This window comes from Penicillium brevicompactum (assembly GCF_028827555.1).
Source record: "Penicillium brevicompactum strain IBT 35665 chromosome Unknown utg000001l_segment0_segment0, whole genome shotgun sequence".
In the NCBI taxonomy this organism is placed as follows: domain Eukaryota; kingdom Fungi; phylum Ascomycota; class Eurotiomycetes; order Eurotiales; family Aspergillaceae; genus Penicillium; species Penicillium brevicompactum.
The window spans coordinates 3,680,605-3,697,442 of NW_026623203.1; the positions used below are offsets into that span (position 1 = coordinate 3,680,605).

The 16,838-nt window shown below is 47.7% G+C and overlaps 7 protein-coding genes across 7 annotated transcripts; 5 read left to right on the forward strand and 2 right to left on the reverse strand.

Annotated features, from left to right (window-relative positions):
• Positions 1-1,407: 1,407 nt before the first annotated feature.
• N7506_001185 (uncharacterized protein) lies at positions 1,408-3,679 on the reverse strand (the record flags this gene model as incomplete). Its single annotated transcript, XM_056950481.1, has 2 exons — positions 1,408-3,109; positions 3,174-3,679. The coding sequence occupies 2 exons, from the start codon at positions 3,677-3,679 to the stop codon at positions 1,408-1,410; spliced, it is 2,208 nt and encodes a 735-aa protein (XP_056816396.1).
• A 1,089-nt stretch (positions 3,680-4,768) lies between these two features.
• N7506_001186 (uncharacterized protein) lies at positions 4,769-5,077 on the forward strand (the record flags this gene model as incomplete). Its single annotated transcript, XM_056950482.1, has 1 exon — positions 4,769-5,077. One exon carries the CDS (start codon positions 4,769-4,771, stop codon positions 5,075-5,077), a length of 309 nt encoding a protein of 102 aa, XP_056816397.1.
• Positions 5,078-6,209: 1,132 nt separating this feature from the next.
• N7506_001187 (Major facilitator superfamily domain general substrate transporter) lies at positions 6,210-8,067 on the forward strand (the record flags this gene model as incomplete). Its single annotated transcript, XM_056950483.1, has 5 exons — positions 6,210-6,264; positions 6,324-6,397; positions 6,458-7,588; positions 7,645-7,749; positions 7,807-8,067. 5 exons carry the CDS (start codon positions 6,210-6,212, stop codon positions 8,065-8,067), a joined length of 1,626 nt encoding a protein of 541 aa, XP_056816398.1.
• Positions 8,068-8,849: 782 nt separating this feature from the next.
• N7506_001188 (uncharacterized protein) lies at positions 8,850-9,071 on the forward strand (the record flags this gene model as incomplete). The annotated part of the gene is made up of 1 exon (XM_056950484.1): positions 8,850-9,071. One exon carries the CDS (start codon positions 8,850-8,852, stop codon positions 9,069-9,071), a length of 222 nt encoding a protein of 73 aa, XP_056816399.1.
• A 1,115-nt stretch (positions 9,072-10,186) lies between these two features.
• On the forward strand, positions 10,187-10,861 carry N7506_001189 (uncharacterized protein; the record flags this gene model as incomplete). Its single annotated transcript, XM_056950485.1, has 2 exons — positions 10,187-10,406; positions 10,485-10,861. 2 exons carry the CDS (start codon positions 10,187-10,189, stop codon positions 10,859-10,861), a joined length of 597 nt encoding a protein of 198 aa, XP_056816400.1.
• A 57-nt stretch (positions 10,862-10,918) lies between these two features.
• On the forward strand, positions 10,919-11,988 carry N7506_001190 (uncharacterized protein; the record flags this gene model as incomplete). Its single annotated transcript, XM_056950486.1, has 4 exons — positions 10,919-11,239; positions 11,298-11,395; positions 11,443-11,561; positions 11,618-11,988. The coding sequence occupies 4 exons, from the start codon at positions 10,919-10,921 to the stop codon at positions 11,986-11,988; spliced, it is 909 nt and encodes a 302-aa protein (XP_056816401.1).
• Positions 11,989-12,327: 339 nt separating this feature from the next.
• Positions 12,328-14,024, reverse strand: N7506_001191 (MFS transporter; the record flags this gene model as incomplete). The annotated part of the gene is made up of 6 exons (XM_056950487.1): positions 12,328-12,576; positions 12,626-12,770; positions 12,821-13,245; positions 13,302-13,419; positions 13,471-13,809; positions 13,867-14,024. The coding sequence occupies 6 exons, from the start codon at positions 14,022-14,024 to the stop codon at positions 12,328-12,330; spliced, it is 1,434 nt and encodes a 477-aa protein (XP_056816402.1).
• Between the last annotated feature and the right edge of the window lie 2,814 nt (positions 14,025-16,838).

Genomic DNA, 16,838 nt, shown 5'->3' on the forward strand with positions numbered 1-16,838 from the left:
ATAATTTGCAGCAATTGAATTGATCAACTGGAAGCGCTTCGAGTGGTGCTGTAGATTATAACGTCCATGGCGCTCTAAAAAAAGACAAGTCTACTGTCTATGCATACAGGCTTTCTCACACTCGCACACACTTTCTCTCTCCTTCATACACTTTCTCTGTTGCTATTGTCGTGGGACTTTTGAAAAGCTAGTTTCGTCAACATGTATACTGTACTTGAGATCATCGTTGACTGATGACGGCATAATCCAGGGCGCCGATCATCCCATTCCTTTCATAGCTCAACTGGAAGAGCGTCAGACTGTAATTGATTCTTGAAGTATATCTGAAGGTTCGCGGTTCGATCCCGCGTGAGAGGACAATTCCTTTTTTGGTTTCCATCTATGGATCCGGGGCATGGGGCTGGTTGGAAAATGGATTTCATTTTTGACATATACGACCATACAATGGCGATTAACCTTTGGGTCGGCAGTGGCTCGGGAGCTACCCATATCCATCCATGGATGGTTTTAAGTTGTCCATGTAATACAGAGTGCGATCCATGGATCCATGGATGCCATGTAGATCTACACCATATTAAATGCCCCGGGCCTGTAACACCAATGTCTACTATTTCCATCAGACAAGCCCTTTTGTTCACCCTTCTCTATACTTGACTATTGCGTGAAATAGAACTTTCTCCCAGGATTTTCCAAGATCATTACGCAATCATATCGGAAGCTTGTCTACAAATCAGTATAAGCTCACAGAAATGTCCACGACCCAGGGTGAAGGTCGGAAACATTGGTTAGTTCTGGGCGAACTGACGGACATTAAGAAGACTGCCCAGGTGCAGCCCTGAACTAGATCCATGGAATGAGAGCCTCCTAAGCTGGGCGAACACTACTTTTGGCCTTGTAGCAGAGATGTCTAAGATTTCCCAAATTTCCGAGTTTCCTAAATTTTTCCGCAGCAATTCCTAGACGGTGATGTTTAACGTATAGATTTATCTCAGTTCATAAACAGTACATACGACCACAGGGTGTGGAGAACAGGGCTTCCCGTCCGCTCAGCCGTACTTAAGCCACACGCCGGTGAGTTAGTAGTTGGGTGGGTGACCACCAGCGAATCCTCACTGTTGTATGTTTTTATTTTTTGCTTTTTCGCCACCATTGTTGAGATATGGGTCTTGATCGGACTGAGGTGAAGAGGCAATCATGGATCTTTATTGGGGTAGGTAATAAACGTTGGTCTACCATGATTGAGGTTTGTCAGTCCCTATTTGTATGCCATGTATCTCCAGGGCTCTGGTGAGACTTATTTCTACTCGGCTACCTCAGGCTCTCTCCTATGATGTTGACCGCCTTCATGGAGAAATTTTTCATTTCTTGCTTGTCCTTCACCCGAACGAGGTAGTTCTGTAGCTCAATTCAATAATACAAAATCCTCGAGTCAGGCTCTTTGACACCCTGAGATGTGAAACTACAGTGGCGGCACTCCGTTTGGAAATCCTCCACGCCCGGCCCCAAAGCTGTCGACAGACTCGCCACGTTCACCTCAACCTCTCCCCACACTACCGGCTTTTCTGCAGCATCCGTATCACCCACTGGAGGATGACAGGCGGCGCTGATGGCTGCACTGCAATTCATCGCAATAGGCATGGCTGCCGACTGGAATTTGCGGAACATTAGGACAAATATTGCTACCAGCGCGACAAGCACAGGAATTGCCATTAGCTTCATCCCTAGTGACGAAGTAGCCACACCAACCATCACTCGACTGCGGTCATGTTCCCCTTGGATAGTTATGGGGACGATCTGGACCAAGGAAAATGCCTGGGAGGAAAGCCAGTGGGCCAGAGTGAAAAGAGTGAGCAAAGGGATAGTGTACCGGTATGGAATAGACAGCCAGTATGTTGAACGCTGCTTGCCTGTGGGAAAGGAAACACGGAGGGGTCTCCGCTCGACGGCATAGTTGTTGTATTCGGAGGCCAGGAGCAGTCGAGTGAGAGTGTTATTGTAGACGGAGTAGATGATCGAAATTACTGCCTGTGGAGTGTTCACGCACAGCACCGTCGCAATGAAGCCTCCGTTAAGTAGGGACACTTTCGAATGATATATCGAGTTGATCCTCTGTTCTGAAGAGGACATGCCGCCCTCATTGACATCTACTCCGCTGATGTAATTGGGTAACACAAAGGCCAGGACCGCCAGAACCATGATGCTAACTTTGAAAAGAAGAAGGAACCTGAATAGTCGCTCAGGCAAAGCATAGTACCATCTTTGACGGGCACTGTGGATTCTCTTTGGCTGCGGCGGCGGAGTGTGGCCCTGACGAAAAGGGACAGCTTGGGAAAAGACCGAGACCCAAGGATAATCGTTCCTGAATGCAGTGGGTACAGATTTAGGATGACCTTTGTTTGATCGAGTCATTAGGCAATTGTTCAAGGTATAGGGATCGGATCGTCCTAAAAACGATGCGATGGCGTCTCCCACGGTCAAGATGATCTCCTGTCGGCGGTCCAGAGCTGCGATTATTATGCAGAGCAACTTTAATCCAATGCAGGTCAAAACAGCTAGCCCAATGGGTAAAGAGCAGCTTAGTTCGCAAGACACATCAACAGTTCGACTATAGCAAGTATAAACCTGCTCCGAATTGCGGTAATCGAATATGTATGCATAATCTGGAAAGAAACCCGCGGTGACGTAGGTGCCATTGGGTTTTCTTTGCTCCTGGGCAAAAAGCACACACGGATGATTATTGCCCTTGCTGTTTGAGCCAGTAACATTTACTTGACCGTGGTTCTGGGAGGTTTGGCACGTCCACGGCTCAAGATTGGACTCGTCGTCCCACCATTCGGTGAAAACAACCAAAGTACTCCGTGAGATTTGATAGCCCTGGCTGTATGCCTGCGTACATGAGGCAGCATCCAGCTGTTGCAAACTTCCGGAGGCGATCTCTTTGTTCAACCCCTTCAAGCTCATCCCCATGGCGTCCTGGAAATCACTCGACACATTGAATGATGCACCCGTCGATCCATCGAAGGATGCAGGGCCTTGGTTAAGCCACTTCGGTGCATGAAGAAGACCAAAGTCATTTGCGCCAATTGATACATAGACGAAGGAGTTATATCTAGCATCATCCTGAGGTTAGCACGAGATAGGAAAAATTATCAATAGATCACTTAGTTGCTCACATCATCTGGACAGGGAGCGAGGTCCCAAACACCAAAAACCACAACATCTTCCGCCATCGAGGCGCATACCAGATATTGGTGAAACTGGAAGATCCAATCGACACCCAGACCCTCTGAGAATGCGCAACATCGATTCGACCTCGTGATGGAGCTGATAGGACCTGACAGCAGTAACTACTGGTTGCAGTGAGAGTGAGGACGATGACGTTGATAAGGACATGCAGTCCTGTTGCGGTTCGATTGGCTGTATCACACTCGCCGTCGTAAATGACGGCCGACGATGAGCCCCACCCATAGCCTCGTGAGAAGGCTTTGGCGGCTAGTTGCAACATAAGAACAAGATGGGCTATGAATGCTAGCGCAACACCAAGCGCGCAAAATAGCAAGCCTTTGATCCATCGCTTCTTCCTTGTCGGAAGAGCTGTTGAGGCGGGATCAGCGACCGCTGTCTCCTCGCTGGAGACGGCATCGTACTTGCAGGCACTGGAATGATTGTTTGTGATCATGATCGAAGATCTAAAACAGACTCAAAGACTGTCAATAGAGGAGCTCCTGTCACTAGTAGGGCGTCTACCACTCCCGTGGAGCGCCTATGTCTTCATGCGATCTGAAGTTGGAGGTTGAAAACGCGCTCCTGTTGCTGCTCGTTCTGAAGAAATATTATTGTTGCACCGTGAGGTATTGAGCTTGAGGTTTGGTACCACACCAAAGCAGCAAAGAAAGTGAAAGAAAAGCCCACCCTAAATTCTAGCAGAGCCGCTCGGTGGAGGCTCTTTGCAAGGCGGTCTTGCGCACGGGGATGTCGTTTGGGGGCCAACTGAGCCGAATGCATGTTGGGAGTACAGACGGAGACTTCACTGGCTTTCATCCGTACTATGCTTAAAATGCACCTGAGCTAGGATGATCCAGGAAGGTTGTGGATCAAATTCAATTTGTCCCAGGTGGAACAGCCACAGCCCCATGGCAGTGCACCCAACCTCCCAGGTCGCGCTTGACCTTTCAATTTCACTCCTTCCCACTTCCGACCAATCATTCTGGGTATCACCTTCCAGCTTGGCTCCAGTGTGGCCTCAACCGCCAAAGCTTGGTTGTGACCTCCCGTCTGCTGGTCCGCCTACTGTACGCTAATGTCCCGATGTTGCTAAACGAGGCAACTGATCGACGAAGATGCGAGGAAGATGATAGGTGACTGAATCCACCATATCCACTACCGTGAAATTCCAATATGATCTTGAGACGCAGGCCTGAGAGAAAGCAAATCACCCCAACTCATCAAGCGGGCACGATGTTTCAAAGCCCCGAGAACAAGTGAGAACAGGCTGATTTAAGGAGGAGAAGCACGAATCGCTTCAAAACAGTAGATTCTGGCTGTGAAGCAAAAAAGACCGACCGGGGAAAAGAAAAGAGAGAGAGAGAGAGAGAGAGACAGAGAGAAAGAGAACTATCTAAGCAAAAGGAGTCATCTGACCTCCCAACAACAAGTCTCCACATGCGCATCGACGGCACCTTATCCCGCTTGAAATTGCACCTCAAAAGCCATAATCCGACCGAGGCTGAAGAATGATTGATCTTCAATTGCGTCCTTGACCTCGATCATGGCGGGCGGGCACCCGGCCCGAGACCCGAGCCCAAAATCACCGATCTATTGCCTTGAGACCACGCTGAACACCCGCCGACGACAGTCCAAGTTGATTGATTGCCGTGCCCGAGCACTGGATGGGCCGGATTTTGGGTGGGGACCAAAACGCCGCCCCCGAGACCAACCCAGAGAACCATCAGTAGTGCTCGAAACTGCCTACACAAAAGCAGAGGCAAAACTCCAATCTGATGTTCAATTTTGGTTGTTCCGTAATGATTCGAATACGAATGCTTGTCTCACTGCCAAAATCGACGAGGGGAATTAAGAAGTTCGATTAGAGCAATGGCACCGTTTCCAGGGAAGGATTCATCGGAAACAGGTGATTTCTTTCGATCACCGCAGACAGCAATAACCAGTTAGCTGTCAATGGCAATAGTCCACATTCACATCGGAAGTGCAAAATGTTCCGTTTCTGAGATTTTTGCTTCCTTTTGCAGGCCGATCAGGGAAAATTCTGCACATTGCAATCCTGACAGACATCAAGTGACCAACAGTGTTCTCTTCCAAGGCCATATGATATCCCAAAGTCAATACATTCCTCGGGGTGCCTATCAAATCAACCTTCCATACATAGTATATCCAAAATCCAGCACCGCGAAGACTCACACTTGTCCAAGACGTTCGTCTCCTGCAGTCAATTTTTATCCCGGCTTTCTACAACTGAATTACTGCTTTGGGCTTAAGCTTATGCGTGATGGAATCATCGACCGCCCCGTGCGCTTGCTTTGTCGGAGCTAGCCCCCGATATGGTATGCCAGTTGCAAGAGCTTGTGCTCTAGAAGGGAATATGGGTGACGAGGGGGCCAGAGAATTACTCGTTGAACGTCGGCCTCGAAGTATGAATCTTATCCTTGCATGTTGAGTCTTCGATGCGTGTGTTCGACCTCAATTCTCGTCCCGGTCTTCCCCCGCCCCCCACATCACTGGCCCCCTCTCCACCCCAAGGCACAATCTAGGCACATATCCATTTAGGGCAAACTCCCACGGGGTATTGCCTATCCATGAACACTGTCATTTGATAACATCTGGGTAGCCTTGAAAAGGTGCATTGACGAATGCTTGTGGCTACCATGACGCACACAGTGACAAGGATCAGCTGCATATTTTTTGCTGACCTTCGCGTTCGTTGGTCTATACAACTCACTGCTCACATATACCAACGCATGCCTGGCCCCCAGTCAAAGCTCGCTCGCCCAGGTGCATACCAAAACACAATGACGTTGCGGGCTGTGCGTGGCAACCCAAATGTTCGCATTGATTGGACACGAGTAACCTCGAATGGACGTTGCTCCTTTGATACACTGGTTATATAAGAGGGAAACACATCCAATTCTCAGTAGCACAAGTCTGAGTATTGAGAGGCTTTTAACTACGTTTCGCTCCAAGAACTACTCACGATGTCCGCCAACGAGTATCTCAACTTTCCACCAGGGACGCATATTCTAGATGATCGTTCGTCCTTCATACAATTCAAGTTTTATCGATGGATTTTAAATTTGATTTTGATATAGGGGACACCGGCAGGAATGGCAAAAAGGGAATTATTCTCAATCCTACACCTTCAAATGACCCAGAAGACCCATTGGTGAGTAAAATCGATTTAGACCGCAGCGTTGAAGGTTTCCCGAGCTTAACATGAATCTAGAACTGGACCACATTGAGAAAAACGGTGAACTTCGGACTCACTTGCACATATGTTCTATTTACTTTCGTCTTGCTTGATATCGGTGTCGTGGCGTGGTCGATATATACCGATGTTCTGCATTTGTCCTGGTCAACCTTGAATCAAGCCGGCGGTGCCTCATATGCTGGTCTTGCGATAGGATGCCTGTTCTTTATTCCCTGCGTGCATAAGTTCGGTCGAAGACCTCTCTACCTCATCAGTGCATTGATTCAGTTTGCATGTGCGATTTGGTACGCAAAGTTCAAATCTGCCGGTGAAATGATAGTCATCGGTTTGCTGGCCGGTCTCGGGGGCTCAGTCAGCGAGGCCATCGTGATGATCACCGTCGTTGACTTGTTTTTCGTGCATCAGCGCGCTCGTATGAACGGCATCTTCCTCTTCATGCAGAGTCTAGGTACACTGGGTGGTCCCATCGCCGCGGGGTACATCATAGTCTCCATCCAATGGCGGTGGATGTGGTGGATTACCGCAATCGTGCTCGGCGCCAATCTTCTACTTGTTCTTTTCTTCTTTGAAGAATCCAAATATGTTCCCCGATCAATGTCAACTGGGCACAAGATACCCAAGAAAAGCGAGGTGGCAGATACCAATGGTGCCTCATCTGACAATGGAGATCAATCCAACAACAGCGGCTACCTGCCATCTGACTCATATCTTGTGGAAGCCCAGACTTACCCTCGCAAAACATACTTTCAACGTCTTGCACTGGTGACAAAGACCGACGTCCCAATCCTCCAAAAATTGTACCGGCCTCTAGTGGCCCCTTTTCTATTTCCAGCAGTCTCATTCGCTGCAATTCAATACGGCGTGATTCAAGCATGGTTCTCTGCAACTACCTCGACCGGAAACGATAGGTTGAAATTACCGCCTTACAGTTTCAAACCGAATGCAATTGGTCTGTTCAATCTTGGAGGATTTATTGGTGCTTTCCTTGCTACATTCACCGTTGCGTTTCTGAGTGATTGGCTTGTTGTTTGGCAGTCTCGCCGAAATAAGGGTATCTTTGAGCCAGAGATGCGTTTGTGGTTGCTTTTCCCTGCCATCATATGCACATCCATAGGCTCCTGGGTTTTTGGTATCGGACTTGAACAGGTATGGATTCCTTTTTTGGTCAATTCAGAACCAAGATTTCTAAATTCTCGTTATAGGGCTGGCACTGGATCATCCTCGCTGCTGGAAACGCGATTTTTGGGTTTGGATTTATGATCACTGGAGATATGGCTCTGACATACCTCACAGATTGCTATCCCTTGGTGAGTTTACCCAGGTCTTAAATGATATGAGAAAATCAGCCCGCTCAACAGATCCAGATCCTTAATGATACTCTTATCTCCGTCGTGTTTATTCGTAATGCCCTTGCAATGGTCATCAGGTTCGCACTTACGCCCTGGATCACCGGGATGGGTGTTCAGAACGCGTTCATTCTGATTGGTGTCCTCTCCCTTGTTACTATGGTCATGCCTGCTCTTCTTATGCTCTATGGCAAGCGTGCCAGGATACACACTGCGCAAAAGTATATGGAATATGCTGCCCACCAGGTATCTCAAAGATCGGATCTTCAGCACAGTTAGTCAGACCACAAAGGGCTTGCTTGTCTAGATCTTGTCCGCTTGATGGGACCTCGGCGGAGACAAGTCAACTCCTGTGGGCGACCGTATTGATAATTTACCCCCAAATTCCCTAGTTCTTCCAGATTTGGTTTGTTTTTTGTTTTCATCTACGGTTACGATACAGACGAATATTTCGTTAAGGCACCACGAGCACACAACACAGTGAAGATGCTGTGCATCTCGATATTCAAGTTGTGTAAAATTATCAAACATGTCAATTTAATGTGGAAAAAAAAACAAAAAAGGGAAAACATCAATGGATATTCCGTACAGAAGTGAGGATTCGCTGGTTGTCACCCAATTACTAAACTCACTGGTGTGTGGCTCAAGTACTACGGAGTGGTCGGGTGGGTGTCGCCCGGGTGAGAAATGGGCAAGCACCACTTTACGGTCGCGCTACTGGAGGTGACAAAGGTGAGTGCGCATACTTTTCCGTACGGAGTACTCCGTATAGAGCATAAATAGGGTGATAAGCTAAGTGGGAATCACCGGCTGTCATCTGCTGCACTGATCATGAAAAAACTAGTTCTTGGTGGACCTGGTGGCGACTTGCTTGAGGTAACACCACACTGTCGTGTGGATCTAGTTGAATTCTTGGTGGACTGCGGCGCGAATATAGACGGCATTTCCGAGGCCGGTGATTTATTGCAGCCCTCTGATAGCAGCGCGTGGGCTATCAGAAGACATTGCGATCGTGGAATGTCTGATTCAAGCAGGTGTCAACGTGAACATGGTGATGGAGCATGGCAAATACGAGTCCTCTTGCCGCCCGGGCAGCTATCATGGGCTCAGGGACAATCAAAATCGTGAAAGCCCTCGTGGATGCGAGTGCGGACGTCAACCAACCTCTACGTCGTGCTGAATACCCAAGTCTTGTAGCTGCAGCTACAGCCGCAGCCGCAGGCGAAGAGAAGATTCTTGCGATGTCACTTGGCTGCCGGGGCAAATGTGGATCCGTCTCTTGAGCAAGGAGAATATCGCGAGGCATTAGAAGCGGCACAGGGGTTGCAGGACTCGGATGATTCCGATGCAGACATGGGTATGGGGCTTTTCTAATGTTAGATTCACTGACCGAACTTGATCAGAACAGTCGTTCAAAGCTAAAAATTTCATGTTCCTACCTCAGGGCAGAACGAAAATTTGTTTGTACTTGTATATTTTACTGAGAACGAATTGGAGACATTGATCCATGTCCAAGGTCGCCGGAGAGACACGTCACTTATCGCGGCAAATTCCAGTCCACGACCCAAAAAGGAAAAGAATGAAACGGAGATAGAAAATAAATCCAAATCAAGAAAACAAAAACATACAACAGTGAGGATTCGCTGGTGGTCACCCACCCAACTACTAACTCACCGGCGTGTGGCTTAAGTACGGCTGAGCGGACGGGAAGCCCTGTTCTCCACACCCTGTGGTCGTATGTACAAGAGTTTCCTTTTGTATAATCTATGAATAATGGAATTGAGTATAATATCAGTTTTGGATTATCCCCAAACTTGTACAGTGCTCTTTCCAAGGTTACTGGGTATACAGTATGATCTCGTAGTAGATTATGGTAGAATTGGTACTATTCTGAAGTCAATATCTCGTGACCCTGCGATGGTGCTGTCATATCCACTCAGAGGACCAAAATAGCTCAACCTTTGCGACGGGGTACTCCGTACATAAATAATACTCCGCATGAGGAACAGCGGTCGAGCACTCCGCACTCCGTACGGAGTATATTCTGTACGGTCATGGAGGCAATGAAACATCACACCCCCTTGCTTGCGCTGAAATTAGGATCGTCAATGATCGGAGAGAGCCCCACTTGTGGCTGTAGATCATTGCACTTGGCCATTCAATGCATTTCTGACAAATTGGTTTCTATGCAAAGCTTTGGGATTATTGAGCCCCAAGACCATGATCGCCCAGAAGGTAGCTACTCGTGGCTCGTGGTTGTACAGTACAACATTCCCAAGTGGGAGCCATCACAAAGATCGCAAAATCAACGATCTCAGAGCCTCATTGACTTTCAGAGATCTCACTTTAAGATTCTACATAGATCTTCACCTCGCAACCGGCATAAATCAGACCAAAAATGGGATTAACAGTGCAACCCACGCCAGAGGAGGCTCGAATTGCATCGTTTCTAGCCGAAGATGGTGGTTTCCCCAATGATGATATCTTCATAAGTTTTTTGTCACGAGCCCGCAATGCTGGCACGCGTATTGCTTCTCATGACCCTGATTCCGTGGGTAGTCCGACCTTCAATCAATTTGTGGCCGATATCGTTCATTTGCGCCATCGATTGAAAAAGGGTTGGTAGTTCCTTTACGTGAGTCGCAAGGATCTGAATCGAGTACCCGAAAGAAATGTCACTCACGCAATCTCATCAGCGACGGCCGCAAGCCCCGAATTTGTCTCGCATATCCTGCGAAAATCGCCCGTCAGGTGCCTTTTAACAAGCAAGAAATGCTTCGATCAAGCTGAAGAAGCCCAGGCATTTGCCACCACCAACTCTTTGCCCCACATCAACTTGCTTCCGATCGAGCCCCTAAATCAGTGTCCTTCTTCATTATGGACTATAAGTGGGCTTGAAATCAACAAGGATATCTCGATCCCGAGGTCACGACCCGGTCTTGTCGTGTTCACCTCCGGCACCACTGGGAACCCCAAAGGAGTTATCCACAGTAGGGAATGGTATGGCAAAATCGCGAGAGAGCCACAGGCCCCAGATGATGAAGCCATACACGTTGCTCGGCCTGCTAGCTGAATGGGGGGTTCGTTCCCACTTATGAGAGCAGCTCTTACTGCATCACGTTCGGAGATCATGGACCCCAATTCCACTGCGAAAGAGACGTGGGAGCGGATTCGATTGCATGGACTGACATACATCATGTCAGGCTGTGGCTGGTATGAACAATTAGCGCGCTATTACAAAGAGAATATTGAGGCGCATCCGCGAAAGGAGGAGTATTTGCATGCCATATCGAAAGTGCGCGCCGCGCATATTGGCGCAAGTGTGCCGGTGCCATCTCTGTTGAAGATTCTGCGTGAGGAGTTCAAATTGCCATTGCAAATATGCTACGGTTCATCTGAGATTGGTAGCATGGTTCTGGGGACCTCTACTCAGGAGATCGTGAAAGGTGATGTGAGTATAAAATGTGGGGGCGATGCCAAAGTTTCGAAGAGTCTGACATGATGAGCAGCGATGCCTTGGGAGACTGTGGTCCCCTGATATGCCTGTTAAGCTCTCTAATGGCAAAGAAGGAGAAACTCTTGTCGGTGGTATGAAGACTTTTCTTGGGTATGAGCATGAAGCACGATGTCAAAGATACCAGCTAACCAGACCAGATATCTGAACAATGAGCCTTCGATTGATGGTCTCTTTGACGAGGGATACTTTCAAACTGGTGATATTGCTCATCAGGAGGGTATTTACTATTTTTTCGATGGCCGTGGAGCCCTTGACTGTAAGCTTTGCAATTTCCGGGTTCTTGTTCCTTTGCCCGTTGCTAATGTCGTGCAGTTATCAAGACCGCTGGAGGGCGGGTTCCGGTTATTGAATTAGAAGAGGTGATTCGAAAACTCAACTATTTGAAGGAGGCATATGTAGTGCCTGTGAAAGACAGAACAATTGGCACGCGTTTGGGTGTTCTCGTCAAGCCTCGGAAAGGGGTTGTCAGCTTGGAAAGCCTCCGGGGGGATCTTGCTTCCCGCTTACCCAATTTCATGCTCTCCAATGCATTCCGACTGATGTTGGATGAGGAGCAGGTCCCACGAACACCCAGTGACAAAGTGGCCAAAAATAAACTGATCGAGGAGTTTTTCCCTTATACCGAAGGTAAAGGGTTACCTCACACTGTCGAGCTTTGGGATTTGAGTTGCAGTGATCTGTGAGTTGCACCGGTCATTGTGAGACTGTGTTGAAAGCGGGTCTGTCTTGGAAAATTCAGGCTGTTTGGCCAAATGACAGGAATCGGAGCTTGTGACAGCATTTCATGAGATAGCGAGTCGGGAATTGTGGATTGTGACAGAGGTTGGTGGGGAGAAAGGGAGGGCAGGCTTCACCAGATGTTCGCTCTCTTCCCCCTTCTCTCTCTCTTCTTCCTCTTCTTCCTCTTTCTCCACTTCTTCCTTCCTTCCTTTTCTTTTTGCACTTTATTGTCAACAAGGCAAATGAGTTGCTATTTTATTTATCGAATCGCCATTGGCTTACAGATATTTCTCCCTATATTTTCATTCCAAACCAATCTTAACCTGCCTCAGCCGCTCTCCATATCTATAAAACACCCAAGGGAAGAGTCCGAATATCAAGGAAAGAAATGCGAGTAGAGTATTTCCCCAACCCAGTCCAATCTTATCATAGAGTCCCAGTCCCCCGAGGGGTACTAAACCGCCAGCAAGACTTCGAATAAGACTGTTGGCTGCCAATGCACTAGCGGCATAAATAGTGAAGGCATCCACCAAGTACGATTGAATGGCAGCCTGTTTGCAGTTAGCATGTCCGACGTTGGAAGGGTGAACCGCTACCCACAAAGCAACCCATCAAGCTGAAGCCGCAGAATCCTGTCCCAATGATAGGTAGGATCCAGTGACAGTGATACTGCGCCGTCCAGCCATATATGATCAGGCCAATTGGCATAGCAAAGAAACTTGGTATTAATGGTGGTAATCGAAACCTGAATTGTTATGTTAAAACGATGCTCAAAGGAAGTAGAAAAACACTTACTCCGGCTTCGACTCCTTGTGCTTCTCAGCAAGCTTCAACTGGATTCTATCGCCATAGTAACCATAGAAAATCATTCCGAGAACGCTTCCAACTCCAATCCCTAGGTAAGAGAGTCCGGCAACGCCTTCTTTGAACCCATAGTGAGTTTGGAAGACAACAGAGAATGTTGTGAAGAGAACATAGAGAACACCGTACATGACAGCCATGTACAAGGACATTCCCATGATGATCGGGTTTATCAGCATTCGTATCGGTCGGGTAGTTGCAATTATCAGAAGCTGCCCCAAGGTCTTATATGTCTGTCCTTTGACATGGTAGAGGGAATCCCCTGACTGTTTGCGAATCTGATTGGCTTTTTGTTGCAGCAAAAAGGGGCCGTAGGTCTCACGCAGCACAGCAAAACTGAAGATGGTGGTACATCCGCTCTATTTAGGTCAGCATTCACCCTATGCAGAAAAGAAAACAAGGATTTTCAGCCTACAAGAATTGTGAGGATCCAGAATATCCAGCGCCAACCTTTGGCCTCGGCGAGAAAGCCACCAGCCACCGGTCCAAGGGTGGGGCCGGCCAGCATGCTAGCAGAGAATACGCTCATGATCCTGAGTCGATCAGCATTTAGATCTTCACGAAAGAAGCTTCACGGCACTCACAAGCCTCGCTTCTCAACGGGCACAATATCAGCAATTGTTCCTCCACCATTTGTCAGGGGCGCACCGCCGAAGAATCCAGCCATTAGCCGGAACGCCAATAACGCTCCAATACTAGGTGATAGGCCACATAGAGCAGTGAAAATTGTGAATAGGATATTCGAAACGTGATATACCACATTTCGCCCATGTATCTCTGAAAGAGGGGCCAGGATGAGCGGCCCCAACCCAAATCCAATGATGTAAATTGAGACCGAGAAGCTGAGCAGGGATTTGGAAGCTGCTGGAAAGTCTTCTTGAATGCTCAAAAGTGACGGAGTCATCATTGATGAAGCGAATGGCCTGTACCATTAGCGACCCTCCATCGGCTGAGAACCCTGGAGACAAGTACACACTCACGTTGTAAATCGCATTGCGCACAATGCATAAATAATGCCTCGTTTCCTCCATTTCGGCCAATTGATTGGTTTGGCGGGATCATCATGGCCATCCCAATCAACGTCATAATTTGGAGTGGACGGCGAGGTCTCTAAAGAAGCCTGTCTTCGATCATCCATGTTGTATGGAGTATTTCAGGCCAGATATCTCGGGTGTCATCAAAGAATGAAATCCGGAAATGCTTCAATGTGAAGCCCTGCTTCCAAGGGTTGAGGGGAAGTATTCTCAATGATCACCGAAGCCGGCATCCAAGTGTGGAAGAAAAGTGTTCACCAAGCTGACGCGACGCGATCTACCGCCGATCATTTAGATACTACACAAATGATGATCGTATGGATTTACTATGGCTCCTGTCACGGAATACGCGATCATACCTTGAACATTCCGTCATTCCGTCAAGTAAAACCTGGTATTGCGGAGTATTTCCGAACCCTGAAGTGGATTCCGTACACATATCAAGGGATCGATCGTCTTCTGCACATCCACCATCTCTTAAGCTATTGCTAGCACTGAGTGGGTCCAGGGCTTCCCGGCCAAGTCTCGGGGTACGGAGTAACACGCTACAAGTTCACAATTATGTAGCACACAATCTCTACCCTGTACGGAGCATGCATCAAAAACTTCTTGATCTGTATTATGGCCGCCTTCCTACCCCAATGAAGTTGTGATTTGGGCTGAAGCCCAACCAGGACCGATGTCTCGAAAATAGTAGGTAGAATGCAGAAAAGAAACAAGGTGGTCACCCACCCAACTACTAACTCACCGGCGTGTGACTTATGTGTAGTCAGTAGTCCGGTGGGTGTCGCCGGGGTGAGAAATGGGTGAGCGCCGCTTTACGGTCGCGCGACCGGGTACGGCAGCAGCTAATGATTCTGCTGCCACATCGCCCCTTTACCGCTTATGCCATCTGTGCGTTTACCGCTTTACTCGCCGCCAATTTAACCATTTTGTCAATTACTCTTTTTTTACCATTATTACCCTGTAATTTACCGAGTCTTCCCAAGGTTTATTAATCACCCCCAGGGCCCCGGGGCCCGGGCTATCTCTCTCCATTACTAATCACCCTACCTCCCTAAGGGCCCCGGGGGCTTCGAGGCCTACAATCATGCCTGCATATACAATTGATATTGAGCTTTACAACGAGGAGATTATCTCTGAATTTTAAGATAGTATTACAATTTTACAACTTTATATAAATCTATAAACCAATTATACTATCTAAATAGATATTCAAATTAGTTACTGTATAATAGTAGACTTAAAGAATGAGGAGTTTTCTATACAAATTGTGTATTTTAATATATAATCATAAATCTAACTACTTAATGACGAATCTTTGATTTAATTTTTTAAGTAAGATCAAAAGATGATGCTATTTATTGGAATCTTTATAATAAAAGGTTCAAATTTATCTTTCCATAGTTTAAAGAAAATAAATAACCTGATATGGCAATTAGTGAAGTGGGAAGAGTGCGTTGGCGGTCTAACATTGTAGACAAGACGATGAAGATACTCAGTAATCCAGGGATCATGAGAGCTGAGCAGGCTTCCAGGACTACTGGAATAGGAAATAGATGCTGTTCTTCAGAAAGGTGTAGAATGCTTGGATTGCTAAGCTACAAGATCGCGAACAAAAACTACCAAAACGAGCCATAGTAGCGCATATGAGATGTGGCGTGGTTTCCCTCTTACACTAGTTAGATGATGAGGGAGCTGATACCTTAATTTAATAGAATTACTAGAGATTTATTCGTATTTTTACATAGTTGAATGCGCAAAGTGGCAGAATCGCTATGTAGAAAAGCGGCAAAATGCTGATGTTGCAGCAGGGTCGTTAGCTGCTGCCGTAGACCGGGGTTGACAAGGGTGAGTGCGCTATGGACAGGGTGAGAATCGGGCTGAGAATCACCCAAGTCGCGCGACTCACAGGTCCAGCCAAGTTTTCAAACTGCATATGGCGTATTTAGACCACCCAATCCGAAAATTGACGACTACTGCTTTGCGCGAGCTCTTCGGCGATATATGGCCTTTTCTCTTGTATTTCTCTAAGCGTATTTCTTGATCTTTTGGTGGTGTGGTGTCTAGTCCTGAAGTCGAATGAGGGAAGAAAAAGGTAGAAGAAATCAAACGAGAAGAAATCCATGGATGGTGGCCAAGGCATAAAGTACGTCAACCACATAGGTCGGGTAGCACGGCGGCGGGCCTGAATCGGGGTACTACCTAGTAAAGTGGGAAGAGCGCGCTGGCGGTCTGACATCGCAGACAAGACGACGGGGGTGCTCAGTGCTCGGCGGGATCAGGGAGCTACGCAGGCCCCCAGGACTACCGGAATAGGAAAAAGATGCTGTTCTTGCGAGAGATATCGAATCCTTGAATTGCTATGCTAGGGGATTGGGCCTAGAAATACCCCTGGGATGCCTGAGGCACACCTGAGTACTGGCGCGGTTTCCCCATTACACTAGTTGACCTGTGACCTGCGTGTAGACGTGCCTTTTCGACTCCACTCTTCTGCAGCGTGACCTGCAATCGAGCAATTCTGCATGCATTTATTGCATGTCAACAATAAATGATGCATTCGTGCCTCAAAAAGTGCAGCTGAGGGTTTTAGAGTTGATACCTCTGTTTTTATTGACAGGGGAACAAAACTATTGTATCCGGCGGTTCAGTGGTGTGGCAATAACAGCCCCTCGTTCGTAAGCCCAAAAGTCTTATGTATGTGATTTATCTGCAGATGGGGATCCACATGGCGTCTCGATCCTAGATCTAGCTTGTATGCTCTGCGCCACCAGAGGGCCGCACACATCGCTCAACAATTCAGCATATGCAAGGAGAGCGCAGATGTTCTTTCGGGCCGCATCGCGCCATTGATCTTAGCGTTGGATCTGACGAGCTGAACGTCAATCTATGTATGCAGCTCCGTGTGGAGTACTCCG